A 17,987-nucleotide genomic window follows, 5' to 3' on the forward strand; every position below is an offset into this window, starting at 1 on the left:
AGAGGGCAGTATCTACCTCCTTATTTTTGTAGTTTTTTTTTCATGATTATTCATTATTATTATTTCAGATATATATCTGCTTTTTACATGGATCCATCAATTCTATTGCGAAGAACGAAAAGTTATCAAGATTTTGTTTTCATTCGCAATTTAAAAATATTGTCATTCTACGATGTAGATTATTTTTCAAATAAATTGTGGAAGAACCCCTTAAAACTTGAAATAAAATTACCGGAATCATTATTTATCTAATTCTGTGGTTATTTCGTTCATTCTTCTATATCAGAAACGCACAGTTTTCATGGTTATATTTTATTATTTTATTTTGGTACTCCGAACTTTCCTCCACGGCTTTATCTGTCAATTCATCAATTTGCCTTAAAGAAATCAGTTCTGCCAAACAACATTTTTCGATGCAAAAATCACTAAATGATATTTATGGAAATATTTCATTAATTTCAATAAGAATGCAATAAATTGGAGAAAATAATGTATAATACTCGTACAGAAGGCTCATTCTACCACTCGTTCATTCAAAAACTCGCCACTTCGTGGCTCGTTTTTGAATTTTGAAGTTGTGGAAGAATATCAATGCCTTCTGCACTTGTATTATAAAGAATTATTCTGGTGATCTACTCTTCCGAATTTCAGAATAGTTATTGATAATACAAGTGCAGAAGACATTGATATTCTTCCACGAGTTTAAAATAAAAAAACGGTCCACTAAGTGGCTAGTTTTTGAAAGAACGAGAGTTAGAATGAGCCTTCTGTGAGAGTATTACACATTATTTTCTCTAATTCACTGAATATCGCTTTAAATTATTGGCATCATAATTTTTAATATTTCGTTTAGTGATTTTTGCATTGAAAAATGTTGGTTGGAAAATTCGATAGATATGACTGAGATATTCCCGCATGATTTTATTCTATAGGGTATGGCAGAATAAACAGATTCGCCACAGAATTAGAGAAAAATAATAGTGACCAGTAATTCGAATCTGCGAAGCGTTTTGTACGGCCCAAATGAATTAAAAAATACCACTTCGCTTTTGAAAATTCGTTCTGAAAGAAGTTTCCTACTTCTTTCCAGTTTAAGTTACCAAATTTCGATATCAACAGAATCAAAAGATTGAGAAAATTCTACATCTACAATTGGCTGTATTGTGAATCATATTTTGTACAAATGATCGCAATAAACACACCCTCCTTTTGCAGAATGAAACAACTTCGGAGATTCGGACATCAAACCGACCCGACCCGCCACCACCAGTTTTTTTTTTAATATTCTTATTTCACCGAAAGAATCCGCCGTTCGCCTGGCAGATGAGGGAAGTCATTGTCAACATGCGTGAGTATGCACCTATACTCCGACATTATACCGGTATATACGCAAAGTGGAAGCAGGGTCGACAAACCTTTCGCAAGGCGCGCACCAGCTGCTGCCGAGCTCTCGTTGATGACGCCCTGCTCCTTCGGTTCGGGGGTAAATGCACTTGACTCTCTTATTGCGGGCGCCGATGGGCGATTGCAGCGTATGCGATGCGGTGCGTCGAACTCTCTCAACGGCACCGTTACTCGGCACTTGGAGCTGCCCGAGTCGTTGACACGTACTAGGGGACGTCCTGCACCGCGGTTTCTCCAAGAACCCGAGAGGTCTCGTAGAAAGGCCACTCGGAAAATCCGGTAACGTCCTAGTAAAATCGGCTCGAAAGAGGTGACAACAAAAAAGAAGTAAAAAAGAATTTTGAGCGATCTTAAAATTAAGTATAAGTTTATAAGTCACTCAGGGATCCTCTTGGTTGCTAATGCTGAGTTTTCAACCTCGAAGCCCTTGTGCCTAGCTTGGCGAAGAGAAAAAGCAATAGTTTTTCCTACTTCTTCCCAGTTTTTCGCAAAGAACTCGAAAACGACGCTTCAAATGAAAAAACCTCTTCAGTACAAAGTTGAATAGCATGAAAGTTTTAATGAAAATCATTGGTCATACGTCCTTTTGAGCTAAGGTATTGAGATACATCGTTTTTCTAAATCGGTTCAAACTTTTGCTTGGAAACGTACATCAAAAAAGAAAACATGGCAAAACGGAGGTCGCCTTTGGCATAAAAGGACCCAATTTGATTAATGCATGTGTATCAGATGAAGTGCATTATTCGAGGAAGTTTGTTTTCTCAGAGACAACCTCGATCCATACCATCTCAAAAGCCAAATCCCTTTCGAATAATTCTAAGAAGATGAACATCCTAAGTATCAGAATCATCCTGAGGCATCCCAAGTATCCTAAGGCAACCTAAGTATCAGAATCATCCTAAAGCATCCCAAGTATCCTAAGGCAACCTAAGTATCAGAATCATACTGAAGCATCCTAAGTCTCCTAAGACATCCTAAGTATCAAAATCATCCTTAGGCAGACTGTAATAAAGGCTAAAGAAATCTACTTTAGGAGAAAGGCTAAAAATGCCAAGCGACCAAACCAAATCTATTACAGTTTTATGTATGTACATAAGCATTTATTTCAACTGAGCCAGCTACTCCTAATATATTGTCAGAATCAGAAGACATATACAAGAAATTTTAATAAAGCTAACACGAAGCTATAGCATATTGAGATGCTCTAGAAAGACTCCTGATATTGATCTAAAACCTAGCAGTTTACCCAGAACAATTTTATTCGTCTACCAGCTTATTGTTGCTTCCAATTGCATGCAGATTCTTTCAATTTAGATTACTCCTCTTCTGATGTGAATAAAGAGGTCAAATGATAGACAACAAAGATATGCGATAGGAATGACTCAAGAAAAATCCATAAAATGGATCTAGCTCTTCACTGGTGCCCTTCCCATATTGATCTCGTAAATCTCTTCCTTGCGCGTCCTCATAAGAGTCTTCAACCATTTCCTACCTGGTTGAAACATACATAAATCAAACCACATGGGTGGCTCATCACCATATTCGGCACAGGGAGGTCACCAAGCCGATTTCGATTTTAACACCGCAGCCAGGAGGCTCTTACAGCGCCACCTGCCGATCGAGGCTGGTTTCAATCGAAAGTAAATTAATTAATTGACCTGTCTTCACTCTTCATCATACGCATCCTCATACATTTATTCAGAGGCGCTGCACAGAAGCAAGCCGCTCTAATGCCAGAGTTACGATTCCTGATGTGGATTGGAAATTCATAAGTTTTGTCGGTTACGGTCGGTTGACGGCTCTTGGAACTCCTCTCCGATCGGAAGAGCAAGCAGGTCAAAGCCTCGCTTTTCAGGCATTTCATACGTGATTCATTTTCTGACTAAGATGATCGCTGCTCTGCTTGCCGTTCTTCGAATCGAATGAGTGATCCTGCAGGGGGTTCATTGACTGGATCGATTAAGTGGTACTATTTTCGATCTTTGTTTTCTGGTGCAGATGTTTGCATTGAGGGAACGACAGGTATATTGGACAGAGTACCAGGAATAATCGGCCTAAAAGCAGCTCATGATAAACTAAGGCCAATTGTTAATCCAATCGTTGATGTATTTATTGAATGCACTTTCTGGAATCAACTCCAGTTTGTTTCTTACATCTTGTTTCGATTGAAAACGAAATGTTTATTACTCACACACCGGAGCAATAAGTAATAAGCAACCATAAATTAGCAATGAGCAAAAGGCAACGCATTTTTAGCTATCTCCCATACCAAAGCAATAAAATATCAAAAGTTCAAATTGTCATTGTCTGATGAGGATGAAGTTAGAATGTTGTGGCGGTAAAAGCGAAGCAGAAGGAAACGAAGACAATATTGGATTCATCCATCATTTCAATACTGCTGGAGATATTAGCACATTATAGTAACAAGATACTAACTACAAAGATGCTATCAACTCACAGGAGAAATTTAATATTTTAGCCTGAATTGTCCAACATGTCCAAATAAGTAAAAAACTAGACTCACAAACTTTTGTGTTCTACATACAACATATATCGTTTTTCAATAAGCACGTCATGTTGCTAGTAACAAAGATTGATCTACACAGGCAATCAATTAATTTTTCAGAATATCTAGACAAAGCATCAGACATCCTTCCCTATAGAATTTGAATTCACCACAGATAATGTTCAATTATCTATACATCTAAGAGCTGGTTTCACCTCTAATCTTCTTCTTGCGTTAATGAGCCGAAACACAAGAGTATATGACGAAATATTCACGATATCTTCAACTCATTAAGCTTCACATTAGTTTCCCATCAGTTTCTCGAAACCGACAAAAAATCACCGGAGAAAGCAAAACTGAAGATCAGTCACCTCTCAATCTCCTGACAACTTTCCTCTAAAGACCAAATAAAAAAAGAAGAAGAAGAAAAACGACCACAGATGCCAGAGTATCATTACGCCTTTGGAAGCGATCCATTTAGCAAATATGGCACGTTGAGCCGTTCCATCAGAAGAGATGTAAAGAGAGAGAGAGAGAGACGCGTTATCTACAAGAGGGTCGATAATTCGATGAACAAACAGCGTTGAACCTTCGGGTTCGCCGTGATGAGGTCAAAAACCCAACGAGAGCTCGATCTCGAATTCCACTATTCTACAAAAGTTAGCCAATACGGTTAGATGATCGCCCTTGAAACTTGTGGCCGCTGCTGCTGCCGTGTTGTCGCTGTCCTCCTCTCGATGGTGCTCTTCTTCTGTGCCGTCGTCGTCGTCATGGCGATCTTCGTAAACGTCGTCGTCGGGTGCAACGACCAGCGCAATGCTCTTGCCTGGTGCTGATAATGGAAGAATGCGAGTTGAGGTTTAATAAACGTCATTGACATGCGGGTTATTATTCTAAGCGAGGTTTTTGTACCATTCGACTGTGTTAGAATGCGAAGGCATGGAAAGCCATGCTGGACGACCGAATCGTAGGGCGTTCACATCGGAAAACGACGTTTTCAGGAGAGGAAATCGGGAGTTGCAAAATGGCGAATGCGCTACTCGTCTCGAGATCTGTATTACTGACCAAATTTGAACGGAATAAAAAATTCCTCTGATCATTTTAAGCGAAAAAGAGTCTTATAAACAGGTCAGCAAACCATTTGTTTTCGAGATACAGAGTGTTTGATTTGGTTTTTTTTAATTTTTTTCAATAGCACCTTCCCTCTACAAGATATTCAACTTAAACTTCAACTTTTTTCTGGAACAGTGCCTGAATGTTTCCCCCAGAGTTTTTTTTTGGATCACTAGGATATTTTAGAAAAATGTAAAAATACTTTGGTCCAGTAGAACATTTTTTGGTTTCTTGTAGTTTTGTCGTAACGGGTGTTTTCTTTCGAGGTATATAACTTTAAGTTGGCATTACTGTTCAATATGGCGACCGATTCAACAGCTGTCAAGTGATTTATTCTCAGTTTGGTTTGGCAATTCATCATGAATAGACTCATGCCTGAATAACGCTTGCAAATAGTGCAATTTTATCGCGCACTAAGTCCATTAGCGATGAAGCGCACTTCTGGTTGAATGGCTACGTCAACAAACACAACTGCCGCATTTGGAGTGAAGCTAATCCTCAAGTGTATGTCGAAACACCGTTACATCCAGAAAAACTGACTGTTTGGTGCGCTTTATGGGCTGGTGAAATCATTGGTCCGTACTTCTTCAAAAACGATGATGGCCAGAACGTTACAGTCAATGGTGATCGGTATAGAGCCATGATTACTGACTTTTTCATTCCTGAATTGAACAACCATGATGTCCAGGAGCTGTGGTTCCAACAAGACGGCGCAACATGTCACACAGCTCGTGCCACAATCGATTTATTGAAAAACACGTTTGGTGACCGTCTATAATTTCACGTTTTGGACCTGTGAATTGGCCTCCAAGATCTTGTGATTTAACACCGCTAGACTACTTTCTGTGGGGCTATGTAAAGTCATTGGTCTATGCGGATAAGCCACAAACCCTTGGCCATTTGGAAGACAACATTCGCTGTGTTATTGCCGATATACGGCCACAAATGTTGGAAAAAGTAATCGAAAATTGGACGTCCAGATTGGACTACATCAGAAATCATATTTAAAATGTAATGCCACAAGATTATCTTGCGGATAAATAAAATTCATGTCAATCGAATAATCCATCGTTGTTTTATTGCAATTTAAAGTTCTATAGCTCTAAAAAAAACACCCTTTATTTGCTACCGATTTCGAGAAGAAAATTTCAAACAATTCTCTAGTAATTCTCAAGAAAATCCAAATTATTGTAAAGATCCAGTTAGTGAGCTGTGATGAATAAATTGAATATAAGTTTTGGTATTCATTTATCTAATTTGTAGCGAAGACTAATTTAATTTTATTGTTTAGTTGACAATGATAGGGTTGAGTACATGATGTCCTTGGACATTATCTAAACAATTCATGGCCCTTGGGTATAATGTAAACAGAGGAATTAATCTGCAAGGAAGGATTCTCCCTCGTTCTAAAACTTTTCACAGATGATTTTCAGGATAAAAATAATATCCATCGGCACAAAAATAATTCCAAATATCGAGGACAACATCCATTCCAGATATGATTCACAACACCTATTGAGTAACAGAAGGAGCATTTCAATGAAATTTGCATATTTATTCAAACCAACAGTTCCAATTTATGACGGGCAGTGTATGAGGTTTTATGGATTCGAAGCAAAACGCCCAGATTGTCCAATGAGAGCAAGTTGCGTAACTACGATCGGCCGAAGAAGTGCCAGTGCCCCCTTTACGGGTCAGTTACCTCTCAAGCTAGCAGCTCGTTTAGCAAGCGACTACCGAATTCAAGAATTTATTGCCAATAGCTCATTTCGCGGGAAATTCTCGAGAAGATCTCGAAATCCCACGGAAATTTCGATAGAGCATCTTTTTTATTGTCGGGTTATTCGCGAATTCAATCATTGCGTTTCTGGGAAAATAATGATTAATCATTCAATCTGGATAATATTTGGAAATCAGTTCCGATATCCATGCCATCACGATTTCTGCATCAACTTTAGTGTAGTTATTTCACAACTGACGACAAAGTTTTTGATATGATCAGATTGGTATCAGCTACTTGAATTATTAAAAAAGAAAATTCGTATTGCTATACCATCAAATCAATTTCACTCATCAACGAATATGAATAAACAAGATTACAAAACAAATTTAGAAAATAACAGGAGAAAAGAAACACCAATCGTGCATCAATCTTACCCTAACTAAACTAGCATGAGTGATGGATTAGGGCTTTCTGTAGACTTCCCACCTGATGAGGAAAGTATAAAGAAGTAGGTATCTCTAAAGAACTATTGTAAGTTATCCAAGTTATTGTTGTATATTGATGTTTGTGGTTGTTATTAGAGACGACAAAGAAGAAACTTCAGGAGATATGTTGTAATATAAGTTATCATTGAATAAAAGTCCATTATATAAACTCCCTCCACATTATTTCAGTAGTACCATCATATCAACCACAGCCTACCAAAGTCAGTTTGGAGCTTCGGTTCCCTAAAGACATACCTCTGATGTGCCTATCACTTTGTAGATGATTCATCGTGAATAAGTAAACATCAAAGTCCACTCACTGTTTTAGCTAGGAGAGAACCTAGAAGAAATACCAAACCCTTGGTGTTCTGGCAGACACTGAGCACCTGGAGAAAAGTTGCTGTGGATAGAGGTCTTTAGTGAGTATGTCTTTAAGGAGAGCCTCAGACTATCGAACAGGTGCTGATACTTGTCGAGATTTGTTGGCTGTTTATAAGATGAATTTTCCTCCATTAAAGAAAAGGTTAGGTTTGGTTAGGTGGAATGAACATCAAGTAAACGTCAAAGTAAACTCTATCGGTATAACCGTTCGGCAGAAAAGATCTTGAACTTTCTGCTGTTTCATCTAGGGGAGAACGGAACGAAGTTTTATGGTTATTACACTACCTTGTAGGTCGAAGGCGGATACGTAGAATTAACTCTCGATCAAGTTTGAGCAACACCGTCTAGGCGATTTCTTCGCTCCAAATGGCTCACCACGGGGTGGTAATTGGTCACGCCTCCTCAAGATCGACGTGGGTAACTTATGATTCGAAATTCAATCTACCTGTAGCACGAAGAAAAATACGATCGTGACATTCGTGACTGCGATCGCCCTAGTTTCTCCCTATACACCGACAGGCGGTGCTCGGATCGAGCCTTGGAGGGGTCGTTAGCCCGCGACCTCGCCCATTCCGAAAGGAAATTGGTAACATTTTTATATATTTCTGTGTACGACCTGTTATAGTCGAACCCGCCTCAACTTTTGGTTCAACGACTACCTGGTGCCCATTCGCATTCGGCGCACGTACCCTGCGTACATCCATGGTTTCCGCACTGAGATATGAGTTGGCGGTGCTGGTTGGTGTTCTTGAACTGTCACATAACGTTGACGTGGATCGTGAGCTCGAGGCTTCGGGAAGAGTCACTGGAACCGACGTTGTGTCATTGTACCGATGGGAGGTCTACCGATTGTCGATTGTCTTCGTGATGACCATTTTTAGGCGGAGATGTTACCTACAGGTCGTTTTCTTTCGGGTCTGATATGTCGATATTTTTCGAATCGAGAATTTGATTGAAAGAAGTGTGATTTTGTCCTTACCAGCATCTTCTAGCCTAAACATTTCTCCTAAAATAAATGTCTTTACTTCTGATTTTTCATTTGGAAACAACGTATTCTGTCAATATAGTCTAAGACATGATAGATTCAGAAAAAAAAGGCAGCCAATCTTGGTTAATACCTTTCCACTTTTCACGAAAGGATTATTGAATAAATTCAGAAAATTCTGGTACTTAGTCTTTTGCAAGTGATCTGTCAAGAGCTTCTGCAATTCATTAGGTTCAATAACTCCTGACGACAGCAGGTCTTAGATCATACTATTTATCTGCAACAAAACCTTTCCTGAAAGATTTCCTTGATGAAGCTGTTGTCTAAGATTTCCGATGAGTTTAGTTTTCATGCTTCAGGTTTAACTTTGGAGCAATATATCCTTGGGAAGATGCTTGGCAGTAAACTTCACCTCTACCAGATACATTGTGGAATCACATGATGATCAGATAAATTATTTAAGTTGGCAGTTCTAACAAAAATTTATCATGAAGCATACAGATATTTTTATGTGTGTGATCTTTTTCCTTTTTGAGTGCAATGTACTAGTTATTAAATCAAGTCACACCTAGTGATATTCCGGTATCAACCATAAACTTTTTGTTAATGCATGAAGTGTTCACTAATTTTGAAATATTGATCTCAAGGTTTATCGACATGGCAGATATGTCGTAGTTTTTCAAGAGCAATGTAGACTTCCGTCTGGAGTTTTATCATCTCTACCCCTCCCTATGTTTTATGGTTTCGTTGACTTATTTTCAGCACACTGCTCTCCCAAAGAAGAATAGTGTCAAAAACCATTTCTTGGTCTTTCTAGCTCAGATCAACAGGCTTTTCCGACTACCAGAACAATTGCAATCAGAATGGCATCATCAGAGATCCTCGAAACATTATCTACTGATAAATTCGCGACAACAGCATCCCAATTTGTATCGAGATCATGATTCTTTCTATCTGTGCCATAACGCGATTGAGAAACGTGACCTTAGCCCGCTTAGCTAGAAGATGTCGACGCGTTCGTCACCGGAGACCTTCCCCTTATCGACATTACGAAACGTACTCGAATCCTCGCATCTTACACACATCACCAACCTCCTTTTTCCTTTCATCCTTGGCGCTCACCATCATCGCTTCTTCGGACGCAAGAATCCGTTAGGTCTAGAAAGTTCCAATGTGCTGGTGGTAGCAGCGATAAGCGTTAGTTTCGTAAGTCGCCCATCGGGCCTACACCGAGTGTTTGACACAGTGTGCACACAGAGGAGAGCCAGAGAGATGTCGAACACGCCGAGTGATCGAGAAAGAATGGCCGCTTTCTGAAATAATGGCAGGACGAGGAGAGCGACGAACGCATCGAACAATGTTGTCGACCTTGCCTTCACTGACTCGGTGCGCTTGGTGTTATTGCACTTTGTGTCGAGTTCATTCGCAGGAGGCGTTGACTTTTCGCGAAGCCGACACCGTCGCATCCGCCATTCTGCAACCGGTGCGAGCTCAACTGGTCAACAACGTTAGCATCGATGGCACAATAAAAATGAATAAATTTGAATATTCAATTTTCTTTCAATCAATCTTATACATTCTCAATATCGAATTCAAAATCATAATGAAAATTCAACAGAGTAAGCCCAGTCAATAAGAATAAGTACTTTCTGGTGTGGCTGTCGTATACAGATTATTTTGGGTAATATATTAGGTGTACAACTTTGCTTCCGCTGTTTTGTAATAGATAGCTGCAGCGGTAAGTAGTAGTCGAAATAACTAGATCGTAGATGTCATATAATAAGCTTAGGTATTGGTAAACTTAACGCCATCGAAATATTAGTTGATTTGTGTCTGCATCATACAGTTATTCTCGATTAAACATGTCAGCTTACGAGCCAAATTCTAGTCATTTGCGAGAAGTTTTAATTTTCTGCTTTAATATAAAGAAATTTGCAGCTGAGGCTCATCGAATGCTCTCAAACACCGATGGTGAGGCAGCTTTTAGTGAAAGAACGTGCCGAGAGTGGTTTCAACGCTTCAAGAACGGTGATTCTGATGTCGAGGACCATTATCGCGGAAGAATAGAGAAGGTTTTCGAAGATGCCGAATTGGAGGCATTACTTGATCAAGACTCGTGTCAAACGCCACAAGAATTGGCAGGATCATTGGGAGTGACGCAACAAGCTATTTTAAAACGCCTGAAAGTCATGAGAATGATTCAAAAACAAGGAAATTGGGTGTCGTACGAGTTGATTCCGAGAGATGTTGAACGGTGTTTGTTTGCTTGTGAACAGCTGCTTGCAAGGCAAAGACGGAAGGGATTTCTGCATCGCATTGTGACTGTAGACCAAAAATGGGTTCATTACGATAATCCCAAGCGCAAAAAATCATGGGGATATCCGGGCCATGCTTCCACGTCGACGACCAAACCGAATATTCAAGATTCTAAGGTCATGCTCAGTATTTGGTGGGATCATCTCGGCGTAGTGTATTATGAGTTGTTAAAACCGACTGAAACAATCACAGGCGATCATTATCGAACGCAATTAATGCGTTTGAGCCGAGCATTGAAAGACAAACGGCCGCAATACAACGAAAGACATGATAAAGTGATTTTACAGCGTGTCAATTCTCGACACCAAAAGTGGTCAAGACATACTCGGAAACGTTGAAATGAGAAGTTACAGTGTTAATTCATCTAATCTATGTTATCTAGACCTTTTAACTTGAAAAGAAAAATTAAACTGCGCTTCATAAACCCAAAATGACGCTTGATGTAAAATGTAATATTTGACCAATGTGTTAACTGGCAGAATGTTCAAATAAAAGGAGTTAACCTTACTTTTAGGAACTCAAATGACGTTAGACCATAGAATTGACAGCTGTCAAGTTGAATTTCACGTTGATTATCCTTTTAGAAACCGGTCGATAATGCTTTTTCCATTGACAAAGTGGCCAGTGGCTAGAGTCGATTTCGGGTGGTCCTCGTGGTCGAAATTCTTCAGGCGACGGTGAAAGTGGGACCGTTAGGAGCAATAGACAGTTTCGAAACAGCGGTGCGTGACCGGGATGCGGATCTAGACGCAGTAGGGCTTTAGGTTCGATATACTCTCTCGCGCGCTCGAGTTTGGGAATGAAAAAGAGGTGACGAAATCGTAGTAGGAGGTCAACGACACTAATGAGGTCATGGAGAATAAACAGATTTTATTGAGGACGGAGCGTACATTTCACGCCCGGATAAATCTGTGTTTGTTTATTCGATGTTCGATATACGTAACTTCGCGATGGGGCCGTTTGATCTTTTCAGATGGCGCTTTGTACACACCGGCTTCAACGTATAGGAATGCGGGTACGAATGTTTTCTTTCGGATTTCGATACCGAAAGTCGAGATGATTTCGAAACGGCTGTTTCCCATTAGAGCACAACGGTATAAGGATTTCGAAAATAATCTTCTTATGTAATATATATATACGAAAGATGGGAGTGTCACGTGTAGCTAAATGAGTCGATTCTTCGGCTATTTGTGAACTGTAATCGGTTTTGTAATATCGGAATTGTTATTGCTTGCGATTATTTCGTGACTATATCGCTCACAAGATCAATTGAATTGGATACACTATTTTATGATTTACAATTAGGGATTCGCGGCTTGGCTTGATATTCAAGTTACTCGGCTCAAGCTGAAGCTCAAGTAGCTTGAGCTTGACTTGAAATCAAGTCAAGTAGTAGTTTTTCAATGGCAAGTCAAGTATTTATTTATTAAGTACTTGACTCAACATTGAAAAACTACTACTTGACTTGAACTTGAGTTGATTTCAAGTCAAGCTTAAGCTACTTGAGCTTGAGAAAAGTGACTTGAATATCAAGCCAAGCCGTTAATCCCTATATACAAATTTCATCTTAATTATTAGCTCAAGTAGAAACGTCATAGCAATTCCCTATTTCCAAGAATTTATTGTTTCATCTGAAGAAATCGTTGTCCCAAGAGAGCTTTCATTTTGAATAGCTCGACATCTGATATCTGACAAGTGAAAACCTCGCCTTTACTAAAACTGGAACGATACACGTTTCAACAACGCATTAAAATTGTTAAAATTAACTACAAATTGTGAATTTTGCGGTAACAGTTCGTTAAAGCACTTTTTGGTCATCGTGAAGCACCTTTTCGGCCTACAATAGTGAAACTGGTGAAAAAATTTTAGCTGTTGGTACAAGTTAGTGATGCGAAAAACCGAAACCGTATGCCTTGCTCAAGAATGATTGACAATATTGCTTTTGTAGCCGGTAGTGTGGACGAAAACTCAGAGTTGTCGATTTTATGTGGACGAAGTGTGTTTTCAACAAGACGGCGCTACATGCCATACATAAGCAAACGAAACAATTTTGCAATAAAAGTTTCCTGGTCCAGTTATTTCTCGAAGAGGAGATCGCAGTTGAGCACCGATATTTTATGATTTACAATTATATAAACATCTATTGATGTATATCTCAAAATACACTCGTATTTTTTAATATCAAAATGAAACTTCATTCCCTGGAAGTTTCCAATGTGTATTTTCTCATTGGGGATGCGCAAAAGTAAAAACTCTTAGACCCAGTTACAGGAATGTTCATTAAAATTCAATGCCGTCATTATCATTTTTAAGCTCCAGTAGGAGAACCATATTGGCTAACTGCACTGTTCAATGGAGGATTAAAATTTGAATGCGGTATTGAATTTTCTCCATTTCTTTATTGTAATGAGTTCATTACAGTACTAACAACAGTGCTGTAATGAACTCATTACAGCATCGTTTTCAGTTAAATTTTTCGTTTTGTGGTTGTTTATACTGACTTCCAATCCTATCAAATTTCAACAAACGTCAATAATTATTGTTAATATAATATAATTTGGATGAAGTGAAATGATTTGCATTATTCGCAATTTCTCTCAATTCTGGTGATGTTAAATCGATTTAGTCAGACATTATTCACGAATTTAATGCGGAATTGTGAATTATTTCAAACTTCGAAACGTACGATTCAAATTCCAATTCCGTAATCTGTCAATTTTCGTTACAGTCACACCAACTGCCAAGATACAATACAAATGTCACTAGGATGTGTAATCTGAATTTTTCATTGAATTCCGCCAATATTTCACAAAACTTGACTGAAATAGAGAAAATATCGTCTAATTCTCGTTGCAGAAGGCAATTCCAACAGTCTTGCGTTCGAATTTCGCATTCGTGTTGAAATAGGAGCCCATTCTGCAACTTGTTTTAGAATATACCATTAATGAATCTTTCTGCAGCTAGGTGTTTTTTCCTCTTATTTTTAGCTGTGTCATGACGTCTTAGAACGTTTTCTAGAATCGTTGCCAGTCTGGCTTACTTTTCCTAGTTCATCGTTAAATCAACATCAATAAATGGTTGTAATAATATTATAACGCTTTGAATTTTTTAACTTTGTTGGTTCAGAAAAGAACTGATTGAAAGAACTTATAATTTTTTGACATAGTAGCATCTGGCAAAATAAATTCAATCTCGCATTTCTGAACCAGTAAATTCGTAATGTTGACTGTGCTTTTTTATCTACAACAAAATTTACGAGTAAGAAGAGTAAACAAGTGCTACCAACGAAATCTAAAATGGACAAAGTTCGACGATCCCATTTTTTACGAGCGTAAAAAAATGTCATTTTACGATATCCGAATTTTTCGAGTTCGAGATGATCTACAATAAATCCCGCACGAGAGATGCGTAAAAACATTACGCAAACTTCCATAACATAACCTGGAAACAAATTCAAAGATTCCCGCTGTCAGCAAACACGCCGCCGGTCCAAGAACGGCGTAAACAAACAGACGAACATCACGATGATGGGGGCATGTTAAACAAAAGACGACACAAATTTGCCGTTGTTGCACTCGCCGAGAGTGTATCAACCTGAGTTATTGAACTCGAGTCGAGCTTGCTAGCGCCGTCTCGCTCTTCGATGGCGTGTAGTCCCCCCCTGTATACGTAAAGATGACATGTACTGTTTTGTTGTGGAAGTTCACGATGCAAAAGAGGTCACACGGGAGAGGTTCGTGAACGCGAATGAGGTCAGAAAATGGCGAACGAGAACGTTGCAATCGGTCCACAACTATGAACTATCTCGGATAGTGCGCCCCCTGCATATAACGGTGTGTATAAGCGGTGAACTTTTATGTACTTAAATACGTGCCATTTGATGCAATATGCGCCGCCTTGGTCCGTTCGTCATCATCGAAGAGAGCTCTCGGCCATTATCTGGATGCTAGACGAGATGTCTCAATCGCCCACGTTCGAGTAGAGAATGAACCGACCTAAATTCCCTATCTAACTTTATTATTTAACACAAAAAAAAAACCCATCGCTGTATCTTCTTGGAAAATTGGAGCAGTAAAGTGAGCTGACACTGAATTTCTGAATGTTGGGCAAAGTTTGAATAATCTATGACTAAAAGCATAGACTTAAATGTCATTGAATTGAACGTAAGATGACTAAATATACTGGCGATTCACTGATCCTAATCTAATCATAAGTGAATCATAAATGTTGTATCTAACTTTATTAAATAACAGAAAAAATAATAGCTGCACCTCCTCGAAAAGTACAGAAGGTAGAGAACAAATTGAATATCTGATAGACATAGTTGAAAAACACTAAGGTTGAAAAGCATAGACTTTATTGCCATTGAACTTAAAGTTAGTTATCTGAGTATATTGGCGACTGGCGAGTCAACTAATTCTATTTCGTTTGAGATTATCAATTCTCTCTCTAACTTTATTATATAGCAACAAAAAAAAATACTCCTTCTCGGTAAGTGCAGAAAGTAGAGCACAAATTGAATTTCTGATGGGCATAGTTGAAATACTCTAGCTAGGGCTTAAAAGCATAGACCTAGTTGCCATTGAATTGAAATTTAGATGCCCGAGTATACTGACGAGTCCACCGATTCTATTTCGTTTGATATGATCATAAATAAATCCACAATTCTCTATCTAATCTAACTTTACTATACAACAAACAAAATCATCGCTGCATCTTCACGAAAAGTACAGAAAGTAGAGCACGAATTGAAAATCTGATGGACATAATTAAAATACTCAATGCCTAAAAAGCATAAAACTAATTTCCAATTAATTAATAGTTAAATATCTGAGTATATTGACTAGTCCAATTATTCTATTTTGTTTGAGATGATTATAAATTAATCGTGAATTCTCTATCTAATTTTAGTATATAGCAACAAAAAAAATCATTGTTGCATCTTTTTTGGAAAGGTACAGAAGGTACAGCACAAATTGAATTTCTGAAAGATTGGGTTAGTTAAAATGCTATAGGGCCAAAAAGCACAGACCTTATTGTTACTGGATTAGATGTCTAAGTATACTGACAAGGTTTGAGATAAAATCATGGCGATTCGAATACAGGGAGGTCTGTGGCTCTCTTATATTGTGCGCTATTCAATAAAATGTCCATATTTTATGGAAACGACAGCGGAAAACATCAATTTTTTTCCTTAGAAGGCGCTACATAATGAAAGTTCATGTTGTCATTGAAAATACAAAGGATTTCGATATGAATGAGATGGAAAACGATAGGGAAATCAAGTTAAGTACATACCAACAAATTCCTAGATGGCTATTCTCTTCAAAAGACGCCAATGTCAAAGTTTTTCAACAGTGAGTGAGCACAGTCTTTCTAGACATCTTAATTGAAGGATGTTTTAGAAGATGAACATTTTTAATTTTGATGTGAGCTCATGTTTAAAAAGTGACAGATCTACAGCACATCATTTACGTTTATACTTCAGGAAAAGAGAGAATTTTTTCCACAGAAATATTATACACTGTCTGTTTTTCGCAGTGAAAAGCGAGAAGTAGCGTTGATTACAAAACTACACTCTGCATTTGACAAAAAGATTTTGTACAGAACGGCAAAACGATGAGGTACAAAACACGCACTTTCAATTAAGTAGGGAGAGTGTTTTTGAAAAGATCTCCTTAATTAACAGAAACGTTCGCATCGATTGAAATGATATAATCTGGATTTGATTGGAATAAAATTATTTTCTCTAATTTTGTGACGAATCCGTTCAATCTGTCATATATTGTAGAACAAAATTGTGCAGGAATATCTCAGTTTTACACAGTTATCATGATCATATTTCATTATTATATGTTGGTACTGGGAATTCTCCTGTCACGAATTTATCTATTATTTGTCAAATTTGTGATACAGAAAACAGTTCTGACAAATAACATAATTTAATGCAAAAATCATTGAAAGATATTCATGGACACATTCTCTCAATTTCAATAAAGAATCAGTCGTCTCGTCATCTCAGCTTATAGGGAAATTCAGTGCTCAAATTCAACGCAATAATGGCATAATTTTAGACAAAAAATTCTCAAAAAAACAAATACCATCACTACCACTAAATCGAGTATGGAACATAAACAGATGCTGCTACCAACAGCTATAATAGCACTCTTGCTTTCGTCTATAGGATCCAGTCACATAAATTTCGGCTACCTATTTTAAATTCCAAATCAGCAGACGCCGCGTCAACGATCTCAATAAATAATGCATAACTACAACCTCCTATAGTTGGAAATTCAAGTGTGTTATTACAAAACTTACGGACTGCACGCGGAATACGTTTCCCATTCAAGCGCAGTTTCTCCGATGTTATCTACCGAACACGCAGCGCCATCTCCGAACCGGTCGTGCAAACGGCGGCTGAGACCGGCGCCCGACAGATGACGCCACGCGTTAAAAACGCAGACGCAGCCAATGTCAGGGTCGGTTTGAGATGAAACGTGTTGGAGGAATTTGAAATTATATTATGGGATGGATTTTGGATGATTGCTTCCTGTCGGATGATTCTTACCTGGTGTCAATTCCTCATCATCGGGCGAGTGGACGCGTATTATGATAGAAGGGATGGGTGTCATTTCGATCTAAAGGTGACCATACACGTCGAAGCCACTCGGACCTGAAGATATCCGATGGAAACTAACAAGCACCCTCGGAGACGGCTGGAAAATGCGGAAAAACGACTTTCCGCGGGAGAGCCAACCTCGACACTGGAAACCAGAAGGTCGGAGGCAGCTTTGGAGGGTAACGTCGAACGTGGGCGTCGCGGCGGCGCGCAGGCGTCGCACCTGTTGGAATATCCGATAAACAAATCCGGTATTTCGGAAGTTGTCACGTGAACAGGAAGGAACTCACAACAACGAATACGTTGACGATGGACGATTGGCACAGACGGCCGATGGCCTCTTCTGGGCCGAAAACTGCAATTATGTATTATCGGCAAAGTAGAGATCGTCTTATCTCTTTGGTCGGAAAATTTTTTGTGTGGAATATCTGATTTTTGGGGTGGGTTATTGACCC

General features: G+C 38.7%; 1 protein-coding gene across 3 annotated transcripts in view; it reads right to left on the reverse strand.

Moving 5' to 3' along the window:
• The window catches only part of LOC123681215 (ecdysone-inducible protein E75), a 163,882-nt gene that overhangs the window by 57,282 nt on the left and 88,613 nt on the right, over nucleotides 1–17,987 (reverse strand). Inside the window, exon 1 of one of the 3 annotated variants that reach the window (XM_045619470.1) lies at nucleotides 17,482–17,560. The exons of the other annotated variants lie outside the window; for them this stretch is intronic. Within the exon in view, the coding sequence (XP_045475426.1) occupies nucleotides 17,482–17,545 (64 nt within the window). The 5' untranslated portion in view covers nucleotides 17,546–17,560. Of the gene's footprint in view, nucleotides 1–17,481; nucleotides 17,561–17,987 lie in introns of those variants that run through there. 3 annotated transcript variants of the gene reach the window in all.

The sequence above is a fragment of the Harmonia axyridis genome, chromosome 5, assembly GCF_914767665.1.
Source record: "Harmonia axyridis chromosome 5, icHarAxyr1.1, whole genome shotgun sequence".
NCBI lineage: Eukaryota > Metazoa > Arthropoda > Insecta > Coleoptera > Coccinellidae > Harmonia > Harmonia axyridis.